General features: G+C 43.0%; 1 protein-coding gene across 1 annotated transcript in view; it reads left to right on the top strand.

The window, feature by feature from the left end:
* TCERG1L (transcription elongation regulator 1 like) overlaps window positions 1-16,439 on the top strand; it is a 1,516,577-nt gene extending 1,500,138 nt beyond the window's left edge. Inside the window, exon 13 of the mRNA XM_069239738.1 lies at window positions 12,909-16,439. Within this exon, the coding sequence (XP_069095839.1) occupies window positions 12,909-13,065 (157 nt within the window). The 3' untranslated portion in view covers window positions 13,066-16,439. The remainder of the gene's footprint in view (window positions 1-12,908) is intronic.
* The last annotated feature ends 215 nt before the right edge of the window (window positions 16,440-16,654 follow it).

Here is a 16,654-nt window from a genome sequence, read left to right as displayed (position 1 = left end):
CCCCTGTTGCTTGAGGGACTCTCCAGGTGTCTGAAAAAATAAGATTGGACCTGCTTGGACCTGCTTGCCTATATGCCAAGCTAGCTAGTGATTCCAATAGTAAGTTGACTGACCTCCTGTGTGAACTACAGGGACACAATAAACGTCCAGAGGCCTCCCTGCAACTGGCCATCTGACCAGCACCATATGTGCCTGCCTACACGTTCCTGAGCCCTGCTGTTGGCCTTACTGGAGTGAGTCCTGATCCCCAAGAGATGCCCCTAGGTCTTGGACCCTTGTTTGGGGTCAGTGAGAGCTCCTCCTGAATGAAAACATGAAAATTGTGAAGTGAACAGGCTGATTTGCCCTAAGTCTTTGCTGCCTTTGGGGACTGCCAATGCTAAGTTCCAGCAGGACCTGTTTTATGCATCAACAGTCACCATCCATGATGACCAGCAAAACAAGACCTGCATGTCGCACCAGCGACAACCGTCTATGAAGCTTGACTTGCTCTTCATGTTAAAGCCTCCTCCTCCCAGCCTCCCCCAACACTAAACTAAAGAACTCCTAACACTGGGCTTGAGAAACTAAGGCCCTAATTCTAACCGTACCGCCGTCAGAACACCGCACCGCGGTCGAAAGACCGCTGCGGTGATTCTGACATTTGCCCTGGGCTGGCGGGCGGCCGCCAAAAGGCCGCCCGCCAGCCCAGGGCAAGTCAACCTTCCCACTAGGATGCCGGCTCAGAATTGAGCCGGCGGAGTGGGAAGGTGCGACGGGTGCAGTTGCACCCGTCGCGTATTTCAGTGTCTGCTAGGCAGACACTGAAATACTTTGTGGGGCCCTCTTACGGGGGCCCCTGCCGTGCCCATGCCATTGGCATGGGCACGGCAGGGGCCCCCAGGGGCCCCGCGGCACCCCCTACCGCCATCCTGTTCCTGGCGGGCGAACCACCAGGAACAGGATGGCGGTAGGGGGTGTCAGAATCCCCCATGGCGGCGCAGCAAGCTGCACCGCCATGGGGGATTCTAAGGGCAGCGGTAAACCGGCGGGAGACCGCCGGTTTACCCTTTCTGGCCGCGGCTGAACCGCCGCGGTCAGAATGCCCTGCGGGGCACCGCCGGCCTGTCGGCGGTACTCCCGCCGACCCTGGCCCCGGCGGTCTTAGACCGCCGGGGTCAGAATGACCCCCTAAGTCTTCAGTGGGATGAACTTGGCCCCTGAATCCAGCCTTCTTCCTATTGCTTTTGCCGGAAATTGTTTCCTATGTTCTCTATGTTCTTTGCAGGAGTGGCAACATTTTGGCGGTACTCTTGCAGAGTACATCAATAGCATAAAAAAATATTATGCTATTACCCCCTACCCTGTACCATGGTGTGCTGTATTTTAAATACGGCGCACACTTGGTGGCGGTAGGGGGGGCACTACGGGGCAAAAGGAAAATGGTACTGCACTGGGTGAAGAGCCACTTTTCTTAAAACTGCCCCTAAATATTTCTATAGCACTGTCAAAGCAAGGAGTAAATAAACAAATAAACAAATAAACAAAGGAAAACTGTGCAGTTATCTTATTGTCATTGAAAGCAGTTGCAGACATCATTTTACATTTAAATTTTATCACAACATTTGTAAATGGGACTTGGTGAAATACTTCTGAATGGCATCCATTATTTAGTTACAATACCTGTGCTTTGTTTTACTTGCAATACCTTGAGTACATTTTATAACTGGTGTGTCACGGAGAAGGAAATGGCTACCATGGAAAGATACACCCTGTATGTAAAACAAAATGTGCTGTACTTTAGAGAAGACAGTGACCCCTAAAATGCAGCTTCCTTGTTAATACTTCCTTATCCCTAGACAAAATTGGTGATATTATTGTCTGAGATCCTATGAGGAATCTCTTCAGTAGAGGCATTTGCATCATCAGCTGTGACAAAGCCATGCCCCTCCCACACTCACAGGATTTCAGTGGGAAAAAATTCAGGAATTTAGTTTATGGTCTTATCATCTTGTCCGTTCTTTCAATGGTGCTTCTCTCAGTTTTATGAAAAAGTCATATCTTTATTTCAGAAGGGCCGACATCCTTTCATGGTAGGAAAAGTTTCCTTGAAATCTCTCATTAGATTTATTTTGTATAAAGCCTCCCCATAACTCCAATATAGGACCACAGGTAAATTATCTTTTACAATTGGTACCTGGAATTATCTACAGCCGCACCATATCCATTCATGTATGGGTACCTTTTACATATACAGGCAGAGGAAACTGCAGTTGAATACTGACTGTCCTCTGTTGCCTACAGATTCTTCTATCTCACTGACCTTCTGCACTCTCCAGACTAAGAGTACATTTTCACAGAGCAACACGGGCTCCACTGATAGGATCTCTACACCTAAGTATCCTGGAGTCAGATTTGAACTCCCAGGAGGCTAATCAGCATTAACATGCTGGCAGCTAGGTCCTGTCAGCGCTTCTTCTCAATGAGGTGTGAAAACTTCTCCCAGAGCGGAAACCATGCTTTAGGTCTTTTGGCAGGAAGATCTGGGTGTGTGGTATGTAAAACCTCTCAGCTCAGCAAGGACAGCTAGTTAGGGTCCAGGAACATCATTAAGTGCAATTTAAAAAAGGAGCTGATTAGGGCCTTCCCACACCTGCCCATTCATAGTTCAGCATAAAGAGAGACATTGGGCAGAGCAGCCTTTGTTTCTTGGGCCACATGTAGCAGGCCTAGAACAAGTCCATTAGGAGGTAGCGCTGGTCCCAGAACCAGTTTGGTGTGGTTCAGGGTCAGGGGCTGCTCATTTTCAAAACATACACCCTTGGCTGGCACACCAGTAGCTTCCAAGGGCAGAATGGTGGTGACATGTTGGATTGTCCTCTGCAAGGTTCACTGTGGGATAGTTTGATGGATGATAAACAGGTTGTGCTGCAAAAGCAGGAATGGTTACCTCATTGGTTGGGGAATGTCCAGGTGCCACCTCCATCCTCAGGCTAGTTAATCATAGAAATGTGACATTTACAGCTTATCTGAACATATATGGACCTGATGAAAAATAGAAAATGTCTGGGCCTGCAGGCTGTGGTTTATGTGGATGCTTGAAGTGCTGGACTTAGTCCTATGGCAAAGACCACAGAAATAAATCAGCTAAAATTCCTACCCTTTGTCTCTTTCACTCTCTTTTATCATATTCCCATTCTAGGTATATGTCTAGTAAACATTATTGTGTAGTTCTTTCATCACAGACAAACATAGAAGCATCCTATTCCTCATCTTCTGATCTCAATCTCTTCCGAATTTTATTTCAGGTCTGGCCCAGTTACTCAAAGGTTGAAAGATAATATCAGCAACCCATATTCCTTCCATATTCTGTCTGGATCATTTGGTCTAAGGAAACACTATTGTTCCAAAGATGGTAGTGTAGCATATTATAGTTACAAAGATGTGTAGGTCTGGGAGTATCGAAGAAATATTTCACCTCTTTGCTGAACCCTTTTTGTTGGGTTGTCTGTATAGCTAGTAGATTCCAATTTCATTTCCAGAAAGATTACACTTGAAACATAATGATAAGATATGAGCAATAGGCCAATTTGAAATATAAATTGCCTCCTTGCTTGACAAAGCAGTTTAGTTTGGGGTAGATTATATTAAATAATTCAGCATCTAAATATGAAGCACAGGTTATATAAATCTTATAAATCCAATAATTCTCTCATACGGGATTACCTGTGTGCTAGGAAATTGAATTTTTGATCTACTTACTAACATGCAACCTTTTCTAACCTTGCAGCATTTTCAGAGGTTATTGTTTTGTGGTCTGCTCTATAAAACATGCAGTATCTACCACATTATCTTTTAGATGAAATTGGGTAAAGACTCACTTCACTCTTGCATCCATTATCTGAACTTTGTGCAACAGTGTATAGCGTTTGCTCTCAATTACAGATTTCATTCAAAACTGTAACATGGCCACTATTAAGTCAAAAAAAGGTTTATTTTTCAGAGTACAGCACATAAGGCTAAGGCCAGGTAGGACTTAGCAACAGATGTAGGTAAGTCACAAATTGCGACTTGCAATTTGCGAGTCATAGCGACTCGCAAATTGCAACTCGCAATTCGCGATGCAGAAAGGTGTCTCAGACACCTTCTGCGACTCACTATGGGGTCGCAAAGACCCACCTCATATACATTTATGAGGTGGGTCGCAGTTTGCAACCCCATAGCGAGTCTAGGCACTGATGTGGATGGTGGCCTGCTGGAGACAGCAGACCACCATGTCCGTGACTGCTTTTAAATGAAGCAGTTTTTTTTTTCTCTTTGCAGCCCGTTTTCCTTAAAGGAAAACGAGCTGCAAATAGAAAAAATACCAAAACCTTTTTGTTTTGTTTTTTTCCATAGGACCACTCCTTGCTCTGAAAAAATAATTTTGTGAGCATTCACAAAGGGGAAGGGGTCCCATGGGGATCCCTTCCCGTTTGCGAATGAGTTACCATCCACTTCAAGTGGATGGTAACTGCGAGTTGATTTGCGACCACTTTCGCAGTCACAAATCAACTCTACATCGAGGTGCGAATCGCAAATAGGAAGGGAACACCCCTTCCTATTTGCGAGTCGGAAACACATTTTGCGAGTCGGTACCGATTCGCAAAATGTGTTTCTGCATCGCGTGAGGCCTTTTGCTCCTCGCAAACGGCGTTTTTCGCCGTTTGCGAGGCGCAAAAGGCTACCTACATCTGGCCTTTAATTACTGCAGTAGTCAAATACTAGATGTCCAAAGCAAAAACTAGGGGGCGAGAGGAGCTGGAAAAATTAATGGATTTCCTCATACAAATGTATGAGTCCTGTGAATAGTTAAGTACTAGTGAACTCTTCACGCTCAATATCACTTGAAAACCCATTCATTAATCATGCAAAAGCTATAAAATGATTGGGGTTACATCTTAGGCACAGACGGGCCTACCACATTCTTGAGTTTCTTCCAACATCATACTTTGCACTACTCTTTGTACGTACAATCATATTCTTTTTTGAAGTAATATCACTCAATGGACATTTATTCTATTGAGTGTAATTTGTTGTGTCATACTTTATCTGAGTTTCTAACAAGTAGCAACTCTAAGGGAACTCAAATCCAATGCCCCTCGAGAGGCAAGAGCCAATAGGAATTAACTTCACTGTCCAACTAGAAGGCAAGTTTCAGTGGCCTTAGGACATTAGTAGTAAACAACAGAACCAGGTTGGTATTCTGCCTACCAACACTGCCTGTTACAGGAACTCAAAAATACCTCACATATCATGAAAAAGAAATTGTCAACTGCATATGTTCAGAATCAAACTCATTTGGTTGCAATATTTTAGAAATACTTTTAAACTGAACCGCTTGTTACCACTTTCAAATATTCATGCTTGTAAATACAGTTAGAGCGTGTACAGAATATGGACGCCAATCTTCTTGTTTCACTAGCTTTCAATTTGTATTCATATTACCTGGCCTTTTTCTAGAAGCTTACATCTTCCAAGGGCTATGGTAATACTTCTGACAATAGATTTAATAGGAATCATTAACAAACTATACATCCTATACCTGCAATCCAACATCTCAACCCCTTAGCAGCTAAGCCTTCTCTCCCCTCCCCCCAGTGCTGAGCCATTTTTTGGCTATTTGGAGCAGTTCACGCTTACGCCTTCATAACCTTTTGCCCATATAAGCTATCCACACCAAATTTGTGTCCTTTTTTTCCAACATCCTAGGGATTCTAAAGGCACCCTAAGTTTTTTGGCTTCTCCTGGAGGGCTGCAGAAGAAAGCATGTTTTTTTTTCTGAAAATGGCATCAACAAAGGTTTTGCGGTGCAAAAACACCATCTTCCCCTCTTTCATGAACAGGCAGACTTATATCAGAAAAACACATTTTCAACACACTTTTGGCATTTTACTGGGACATACCCCATTTTTACTATTTTTGTGCTTTCAGCCTCCTTCCAGTTAGTGACAGAACTGGATGTGAAACCAATACTGGATCCAAGACAGCTAAACATTTCTGAAAAGTAGACACAATTCTGAATTCAGCAAAGGGTCATTTGTGTAGATCCTTCAAGGTTTTTCTACAGAAAGTAACACCTGAAATAAAAAGAAAATTGAAATTGAGGTGACAAAAAGAGCCATTTCTGTCCATATTTTCTTCTATAACTTTTTCCTCACTATGGCAGATTTTCAAAAGCAATATACCGTTACATCTACTCGAATCTTTTGCTTGTGGGGATACATAGGGCTTGTAGGTTCATCAATAACACTAGGTACCCGGAGCCAGTAAATGAGCTCCACCTTACAATGGGTTTTCATTGTATACAGGGTATACAGCATTTCATTTGGTGAAATATAAAGAGTGAAAAATAGGCATCAAAGAAACCTTTGCATTTCCAAAATTGGCACCAAATAAGGTGTTGAGAAGAAGTGGTTATTTGAATGTTTAAATTCTGGGGTCCCCATATAAGCATGTGAATTACAGGGCATTTCACAATTAGACTTCTTTTTTACACACTGTCTTACATTTGGAAGGAAAAATGTAGAGAAAGACAAGGGGCAATAACAATTGTTCTTCTATTCTGTGTTCCCCCAGTCTCCTGATAAAAATGGTTCCTCACCTGTGTGGGTAGGTGTGAAAAGTAGCCTCGTTCTAGCATGGTTACCACCATATTTGGCCTGTTTGTCAGGGTGTTTGACTGTGTCACTGGGATCCTGCTAACCAGGACCCCAGTGCTTATGCTATCTCTTTTCCCAGATTTGTAACTACATACTGGTAACCCAGTATTTCATCCCAAAGGGGCAAACTAGTGCCCCCTTATAAATCCTTAGTATATGGTACCTAGGTTCCCAGGGCATTGGGGTTCCACGGGATCCCTATGGGATGCAGCATTACTTTCTGCCACCCATAGGGAGCCCCTGCAAAGGCTTCAACAGGACTGTCATTGCAACCTTTGTGAAATGGTGCATGCACCATTTCACAGCCATTTACACTGCACCAGGTCACTTATAAGTCACCTATATGTCAGGCCTTCCAACCCTGAAGGCTAGGTGCACAGTACCTGCATGTGAGGGCACTCCTGCACTAGCACATCATCCAGGACCATTTTCCAGGACTTCCCAAGTACGGGGACGCCATTTTACGCGTGCACTGGCCATAGGTCAATACCTATGTCCATCTTCACAATTTTAACTCTGAATATGGCCATGTAAGATGTCTAACAACTGGGAATTGTACCCCAATACTGATTCTAGTAATGGTTGTACAATCCCATGCACTCAGGGGGCTCCACAGTGGACCACCAGTACTGCCATATCAGCCTTCCAAAGGTTTTCCAGGCTGCCCCAGCTGCTGCCACCTCACAGACAGGTTTCTGCCCTCCTGTTGTTGAGCAGCTCAAGCACAGGAAGGCAGAACAAAGGATTTCCTTTGGGAGAGGGGTATTACACCCTCTCCCTTTGGAAATAGGTCTTACAGCCATGGAAGGTGGAGCCTCCCAGAGCCTTCTGTTAATACTTTGAAGGGCACAGATGGTGCCCTCCTTGCATAATCCAGTTTAGACCAGTTCAGGGACCCCCAGTCCCTGCTCTGGCATGAAGCTGGACAAAGCAAATGGAAGTGACCATTCCCCTGTCCATCACCACACTCGAGGTGGTGCCCAGAGCTCCTCCAGGGTGTCCCTGGGTTTTGTCGTCCTGGATTCCAAGGTGGTGGGGCACTCTGGGAGCATCTGCGTGGTGAGTGCCAGCAGGTGACGTCAGAGCCCTCCCCTGATAGTTGCTTACCTGTGTAGCTGGCCAATCCCCCTTTCAGGGCTATTTAGGGTCTCTCTCCTGGGTTTTTCCTCAGGTTTGGATTTTAAGACTTCAGCAGGAATCATCTTCATCCTTTACTTCACCTTCTACTGACAGAACTGCAGCTGAACTCTACAAACTGCAACAAAGAAGCAAAGACCACTTCTGCAAAATTGTATCTTCAGCTCCTGCCAGCAACTGCAACAGTTTCCAGGTCATGTATCCTCTGAGGACTGCTTGTCTTCAGCCTGCACCAGCAGAACCAAAGGAATCTCCCCTGGAGTGACAGAGTCACTTCCCTGCTTCAGCAGGCACCTCTCTGTAGCGATGACCGGTGGCATGGGTCCCAATTCCATACGAAGACAACACTGGTGGTAGACTAAAGTGACATCTGTCCAACTTTAGTGGAGGTAAGGGCTTGCCTCTTCATGCAAGAAAGTACCCCTGTGCACCACATGACTTGCAGTTGCCAAGGCTTGTATGTGATCTTCCAAGACGTTCATTGTGCACAGCACAGCTTAGGCCCCTAGCACTCCATCTTGCGATGCACAGCTTCCTGAGTGGCTCTCCGGCGGCGTGGGATCCCTTTGTGTCATGCTGCATGGGCCTCTATTTGCACCTTTTCAGTTCCTGTGCTGTGGGACTCCTTTGTGCACTGCCTGGTCTTCTTAGGGCTCTCTGAGTTGATGAGAGCCCCCTCTGCCTACCCATCCTGGGTAGAGGCCACCCGGTCCCTCCTGGTCCCAGGCAGAGCCATTTTCTGCTAACCGCAAGCTTTGTGTTTGCCAAGGCTTTTTGGCGGAATCCAGCGATGCATACCAGATTGCAATTATCCATCCGGTGTGGGACATCTTCTGCACCAACCAGGAGCCTGCATCTATCTTCTTGGGTGCATAACTGAATTTGTCTTCTCACCGGTGGTTCTTCTTTTGAACCTTCATCGGGGTTAGGAGGGGCTCCTGTCCTCCCTGGACTTTTCAGTGCTTCTTGGACTTGGTCCCCTTCTTCCACAGGTCTTCAGGTCCAGGAATCCATTGTTGATGTCTTGCAGACTCTTCTGGTTCTTACATAATCTTCTATCATGACTTCAAGTGTATTTCAGGCAACTTACTGTGATTTACTCCTGTTTTCCTGGGCTTTGGGGTGGGTTCTATTACTTACCGTTGGTGTTTTCGTACACTCCCAGCGCCTCTCTACACACTACACTTGCCTAGGTGGGAAACTGACCTTCACATTCCACCGTTTTAGTATATGGTTTGTGTTCCCCCAGGTCCATTGCTATCTATTGTGATTTTCACTATTTGCACTGTTTTCTAACTGTTTTTACAGCTATTACTGCATTCTAGTGTATATAGTGTGTATATTACTTACCTCCTAAGGGAGTATAATCTCTAAGGGATTTTTGGTATTGTGTCTCCAAAAATAAAGTACCTTTATTTTTGTAACACTGAGTATTTTCTTTCATGTGTGTGAGTACTGTGTGACTACAGTGGTACTGCAAGAGCTTTACATGTCTCCTAGATAAGCATTGGCTGCTCAGCTACAGCTACCTCTAGACAGCTTGGCTTCTAGACACTGACTACATTTCACTAATTAGGGATAACTGGACCTAGTATAAGGTGTAAGTACCTTTGGAACCCACTACAAACCAGGCCAGCCTACTACAGCAGGCCTAGTGTCCGCGACATGAAATGCAACATGGACACATCACATTTTCCCAATGAAAACTGACCTGTTTTTTGCAAAGTGCCTAGCTAGCTCTGGATTATGGCCTTTAGCTCCACCAGCACCTCGGGAAACCCAGCAAACCTATACATTTTGTTAAACTAGACACCTAGGGAAATTCAGAATGGGGTCACTCGTGGGGCTCTCACCAGGTTCTGTTAACTAGAATCATTTGCAAACCTCAAAATGTGGCAAAAAAACACTTTTTCCTCACATTTGAGTGATGGAAAGTTCTAGAATCTGAGAGGAGCCACAAATTTCCTTCCACCCAGCATTCCTCCAAGACTCCCAATAAAAATGGTACCTCACTTGCGTTGGTAGGCCTAGTGCCCGCGACAGGAAATGCCCCAAAATGCAACATGGACACATCAAGTTTTTACATTGAAAACTGAGTTGTTTTTTGGAAAGTGCCTAGCTGTGGATTTTGTCTCTAACTCAGTAGGCACCTAGGAAAATCTGCCAAACCTGTGCAGTTTTTGAAAACTAAACACCTTGGGGAACCCAGGATGGGCTAACTTGTGGCGCTGTCACCAGGTTCTGTTACCCAGAATCCTTTGCAAACCTCAAAATTTGGCAAAAAACACTTTTTCCTCACATTTCGGTGATAGAAAATTCTGGAATCTGAGAAAAGCCAGCATTCCCCCAAATCTCCCAATACAAATGGTACCTCACTTGTGTTGGTAGGCCTAGTGCCTGTGTCAGGAATGAATCACACAATGGTCAATGTTAGCCCTTGCATGAGGGCAACTGTTGACCCTGGGGTGAACCATTCCTGACACAAGCACTAGGTACAGGCACTCAAGTGGGGTTGCGTTTTTATCTGGACATGTGGGGAAAAACTGGGTGGTAGGAATTTTGTGGATCCCAGTATATTCCTTTTAGTTTGTGTGACAGATATGCAAGAAAAAATAGAGTTTTTACTCAACATGTCACATTTGCAGGGTATTCTGGGTAAAAAAACGTTGGGGAATCCACACAAGCCACACCTCTGTAAAATCCTCTGGGTGTCTAGTTTCTAGAAATGTCTGGTTTTTGGTAGGTTTCCCTATGAGCCGCTGAGCCCAGGACAAAAAACACAGATGCCTGCATTACAAAACCAGGTTGTTCTGTGATAGATAATTTTGAAGTCTCCACAATATGATTTGGGCTGTGGAATTTGGAGCTGAACTAAATTGGGGAGCCCCCAAGAGAGCATTTTCTCTGTGCTTGCCACCACATCCACCTGCTCTCTAGGTTAGGCTAGCCCGCTATTGTCCTGCTGCACAGGCCGTGCTTTCAAAGGGACTGCAGGACTGTCCTCGCGACCTCCCTCAGCATCACTAGCAGAGGAGTTGTTGGGACTCCTCTGACTGAAAGATCACTCCCAGAGTCTGCACCATTGTCCTATTCCTCAGTTGCTGTCTCAGTCTTTGCTGTCTCAATCTCTGATCCTATGTCAGAGCTGTCCTCTATAACCGGAGTTAGGTCTTGAGCAGCAGTCATCCAATGAGATGCCATCTTTGCTACTGGCTAAACTGTCACTCTAAAACAATAGCCTATGTACACAGTCACAAAATTGCTGGTGGGTGTGTGTGATGTGTGCAACAGTAAAGGTCACCTTACCTTAATTTCTTCCCTCAATCAGCACGTTCTCTCATGACACAAAAAAAAAACTAAAAAGACTTACTATTACTTCACTCTGTCACATACCAATTGTCACAGTCCTTAGCGCCTCTGACGCTCAGTCCAACAATCATTATTGGTGCTCCCACTCCCATGACCTCCTTCTCGGATCCCTCACTACTACTCAGCAAAAGAACCCTTCATCTCCCCATAGCCCCCTTCGCACATACATTTAATTTGTATTATAGCGCAGGTAATAGCTGGCGTTACTAATCCACTCAGCTATTCATATGAAATACAGATTTGATTTTTGCAGTAGGCATATAAACCTTCTGTGCTGCTTTATGGCATCATAAGTGCTACTAGACTAAAGTCAGATCCTTTTCTAGCAGAAACATAATCACAAGAGTTAGCTTGACTTTTTTTTTGCTGCCTTAAAGCTACAGTGGAAACGCCTCAGTTTGAGTATGTTCATTGCTTTGAAGATGCAAGCTGTGAAACTGGTGGCAAATGTATATATATATATATATATATATATATAAATATATATGTGTGCAAAGAGATCACTTTTGTATGTGGGTGTGGTTTCCTTGGGGGCCGATCGCATCCCCAAGAGAAACAACACATGCACTGACAAAAGTGATCTCCATATAGATATATAGATCTATATAGATATACATATCCTAATATAGATATATATACATATCTATATATATATATATATATATATATACATCTCTATAGATATATAGATCTATATATAGGAAACCATACAGCTATTAAAAAAATAGCCTCCACAGGGGGTCAGCCCTGCTCATGGGCTACACCCTGTCAGTTTCATTTTTTTAAAACATTTTGTTTTAATTTTTTATTATTTTTGAACCCCCGGGGTAAACTAAAAAATTTTACCAAAAATATGCCTCTGGCCAGTTTAATCTCTGGTGTCTAGTGGGGTTTCCTGGACATGGATCGCTTCCATGGCCAGGAAGCCATTTCAGGAAGGCCTCGTTTGAAAGGGGATCTCCCCTTCCAAACAAGGCCTTCCTAAATGGTTGAGAGGCCCTTTCGGGCCGTTTTCCCCACCGGAGCAGAAAGCGGCCTTACATACTGCTTCCTGCTCCGGTGGGGAAAATGAAGTGCGAGGCACACTGATGTCATAGAGGGGAGGGTTGGGGGGGCAGTGGGAGACACACGGAAGCTCTTCTGTATCTCCCAGGGGGTTTAAATAAAAAGAATACCCCATTGCAACGCATCGGAGGGTTTTTCAAATCCGTTCCTGGCATGGGCCACTGGTCATGACCAGCATGAGAGAGTGTGAGGGGTTAAATAATCATCACTTTGTTGGCTAATGCCTAAGGAAAATCATGCTTCATTCAATGCTCACTCGCAAGGTTCGATCAACTAGCATTTTCGATTACTGCTCATATTAGAAAGCGACGAAGGTTGATTGCACATTTAGAACATTAAATAAAAAGTTTACGAATTGGAGTTACTTGCCAAATTAGCTCCTATTGATCCCCATTTCAACAAGTACTGCACCAAACCTTAAAAATTAATTTTTGTGTTTTGCATCATATTTGCTGAAGGGTTTCATACTCGGTTTTGAATGTGTGTGAAATACCACGCTTGGTGCATCACTTGCTAATCAAGAGGGTCGTGTTTTCCTGATGATTGAAAGTAACCTCTGAATCATGTATTTTCCTGTGAACATTTCTTTCAATATATTGATGTTTCGAATTCGCAACGCTTCCATATTTCTAACTTCCATTTGCATGTGTATTGTAGAACCACATTCAAAGAGTTTGCAGAGAAATATGGAAGAGATCCTCGTTTTCGACTTGTCCAGAAAAAAAAGGATCAAGAGCTGTTCTTCAACCAATTCATTCATCATCTTAAAAAAAGAGACAAAGAAAACAGGTTGAGACTACGGAAGATGAGATGAAAAGCCCGGAATTGTGCAATAACAATAACTAAAAAAATACTGTGACTGCCATTATAAAGATATAGGAAATATTTTATGTTTTTGAGTTCGTTTATTTACCAACCATAAGTGGAACAGGCCTAGTCGAGCTGAACCTGTACATCGCGTGGTTTTGTATACACAAGAAAATATTATAGGGCTTCCCTGCGGGTATTTGTGGGGGAGCATTTCTCAGAGGATTAAACTGTTTCATATTGAAGCTCTTTTGTACAACATTCCGAATTTGTTGCATTTCTAATTGCCATGCTATGACAACCCTTACTTGTTTTAATTATGCAAATGGTTTTTAAATTACACACATTATGAATCTAATACAGAACTGATTTAAAGGAAAAGCTGATACCAGCCATTGCCATCGAACTGTATTTCTGTGATTTGGAGAAATTATCTGAGCATTGTTGAAACTTTACATATTATAAAACTCTACTGCAAAGAATTCTTGTAGAGAAGTCCATAACTTAGTCAAGACTCACCTGTCTCTGTTTCGTAATCTGAGTAGAAAATCAATATAGTGCGAAATTAATTGTGCAACTCATAGTGAAACATTTTAAAACCTTGGCACACGTTACATAAAGAATATGTATATGGCTTTCTAATTGTTCCGATTGGTGAATCTTTAAACATACGTTGAAAGCAAAATCTGTCCGTATTATTTCAAAGCATTACATTCATATTTTTGCCATTTGATTGTACGCTGAGAGTTTGCATGAGATTTTTCTCATCACGTTTGTAAAAAATATTTTCAATTTTTTTAAATAAATATTTTAAGCCAAGATTATACTCTTCGGTTTTGTATCTTCCGGCTTCCAAGTTTTCATTTATATATTATTTTATTTACATAGTATTCCTGGAGAATTTGATTACAATGCGCAAGGTGAACGTAAGTTCGTGACTGATAGTTTAAAGGAAAATATATAAAATTAATAGAACACATCTGTGTAAACTTGCAAGAGAGTTCTGCAGATATCAGAGTCAGAAAAGGACAGTGAAACGAGGTCTCCTCACCTGCATCTAAATGCAGGAAAATACAAATCTGTTTTTAGGCGTCCCTATGTTGCACGTCTTGTATCGAAAACAAGACATTAGTCAGTTACTATTGTATCATCCATCCAATCTAAAATATACAAAACAAATAATCACTATAGATGTGAATGGCTGCCTTAATAGAAATGTATCTATTTTTTCTGATAAGAGAAAAAAGGTTTATACAAATTCAGACATACCATGATGTTCGAGTTATTTATTTCCGAGAAAAGGACATATAAAGACATAACCCATTTCCAATTATTTTCAAAACATTGATTTTACAGTTAATTCATTTCGAGAACTAGTAAATAGTACTGGTCACACTTTTCAAGGAAAATACTTTGTATTTCATACATTTATTATTAGAAACGCAACAAACAGCATGTTTGTGGGAAACCAATCCGAAATAGTGGGCACGACACATGTTCTGCAGACAGTTTAGTGAGTTTTCTAATGAGTATATTTTTGCAGTCAAACACTCTACAATTGAGTTATTTCCAGATGGTGTCACACGTGATATAATGTAAACTTTGTTAGTAAGGTATAAGGCAGCCCCCCACAGTGTAGGGGCACCGCCTATTGGGGGCCTCATCCAGCCTATGCCTAGAAATATACAAGAGTAATGGGACACTAAGGAGCCCCCCATCGCATTTGGAGGTGGGCGCCTTCATTTTACCTTACTCCACTGTTTATGATTCTTAACTTTACTAATTTCTCTCTTTGAAATCTTTTTACTGACGGGTTTTCAATATTGTGTGCAGAAGTAGGCATAGGCATGTGTGTGTCAAATATGTAACTCAAACAGTTACAGAGCAATTGATAGCTGAACAAATTAAGGGAGTTATGATAATGCATGATGAAATGCAGAATTACTGATAATTACTCAATTCATTCTCTCATCATTAGGAGTCATTTCGTGGAAATATCTTAATGTGAGAGCACATTTAGCAAGCGCAAGCAGTCGCTTGTGCTCTCTATTTGAGTTCTGTTGCATTTAGCATTGTTTCGTAGCAGAAATTGCATCCTTGTGTCCATTTTGGATGCAAGGGTGCATTTTCCACTACGTAAATACATTTGAGGGAAATCCTAACCCAAGAATACATTTAGTAAGCATTTCAGCCGGTCAAGATCACTATTCATGCTCTATTTCATTTAGTGTAATTTCTTAGAGCAAAATGCATCCTCACACCCATTTTGTACTTGAAGAGACATTTTTGTTTTAAAAAATACCAATAAATGCAGAATCACTCTTCTTGCATAATTCAGGCATAATCTCTCTGAACGTTTAGGTAGTTTAGCATGACTACACTGAATTATGCAAGTTGTGCCCAACCCTAATAATTACTCTGTCACATCCCAGCCCATCATTATTTTGCACACCATGCAACCATGATTTTAACCAAGACATAAGCAAATCAGTCTTGACTCTGCTCCAATTGGAAAAGTCCAGCCCAGACTTCCTGGCAAGGTCCTCCCAAAATGAAACACAAGCAACCAAGGGCAAGTTTCTCCTAGCTAGGGTTTATCAGCCAAGTATTGCTTAGTTCCAGTTATGCGTCCTTGGGTCCACATCTGGGCATACACATGTCACTTAGGGCTACCCACTAAAATATATAAAACATAATCTATGGAATGCTTGAATTAATCTTAGTCGCTGGTAATTTCTAAGGGCCACACCCCAGCCCATTGTTATTTTGCATACCATGCCACCTCAGTTTGGACCCAGCCATATGCAAATCAGTCTTGATCCTGCTCCAGCTGGAAAAGTCCTGCCAGAACTGTCGGGCCAGGGCCAGGGCCTCCCTGCAGCATGTTGTTGGTCTGTGGCCAGGTGCTGCATCCCACCCCTTACGGGCAGCCAACCTCACTCCAAGCACAGCCTTCAGCCATGCTTGACATGGTGTTGAATGCAGCTCTGCCCTATGGCCAGTCCCTCACTCCAAACCCTCCTAGGCAGTCAGCTCCATGACATGCACCACCTCTGGCCATGTGTGGCATTGGGTTGGTTACAGGGCAGGTCCTACATTCAACCCCTGCTGGTGCTCAACCCCCTCCACTGCACATAAGCCATGCGCAGTGAGTGATGGGGTGCAGCGTCTCATGTCATTTCACATAAGCCAAAGCTACTGACTTTCACAATAGGTCAGAGCACCATAATTTAAAAAGTGAGCCTATTGGCTTTATGAGGAGGCTAGTAAATCACACTGTGTAAAGACCAGTAATTATAATGAAATCTATATATGATTAATTCACAGAGTGTATTGTTTAATAAATGTGATTGTCATAAGAAAGTAATAAAGTTTTGATTTAAAAAAGCATCAAACTGTCTTGAGTCTTTTTTAACATTGTTCAAGCTACGAAGTGCAGCCATAGAACCATCCACAAGGGGGCGCAGCACTGCAGTTGAAGAGCATAGAACTCCAGCTAGGAGTGCTTTAAAAAATATAGTAAGCTCTCCTAGGTTCATGGATTTATTGTCCCATGAGACTTAGTTTTTGTTTTATTTTGCTGGGGGCCTGTTGCA

The sequence above is a fragment of the Pleurodeles waltl genome, chromosome 6, assembly GCF_031143425.1.
Source record: "Pleurodeles waltl isolate 20211129_DDA chromosome 6, aPleWal1.hap1.20221129, whole genome shotgun sequence".
Classification (NCBI taxonomy): Eukaryota; Metazoa; Chordata; class Amphibia; order Caudata; family Salamandridae; genus Pleurodeles; species Pleurodeles waltl.
Note: the sequence above shows the minus strand (reverse complement) of the source record. Positions and strands in the feature narration are given on the sequence as shown.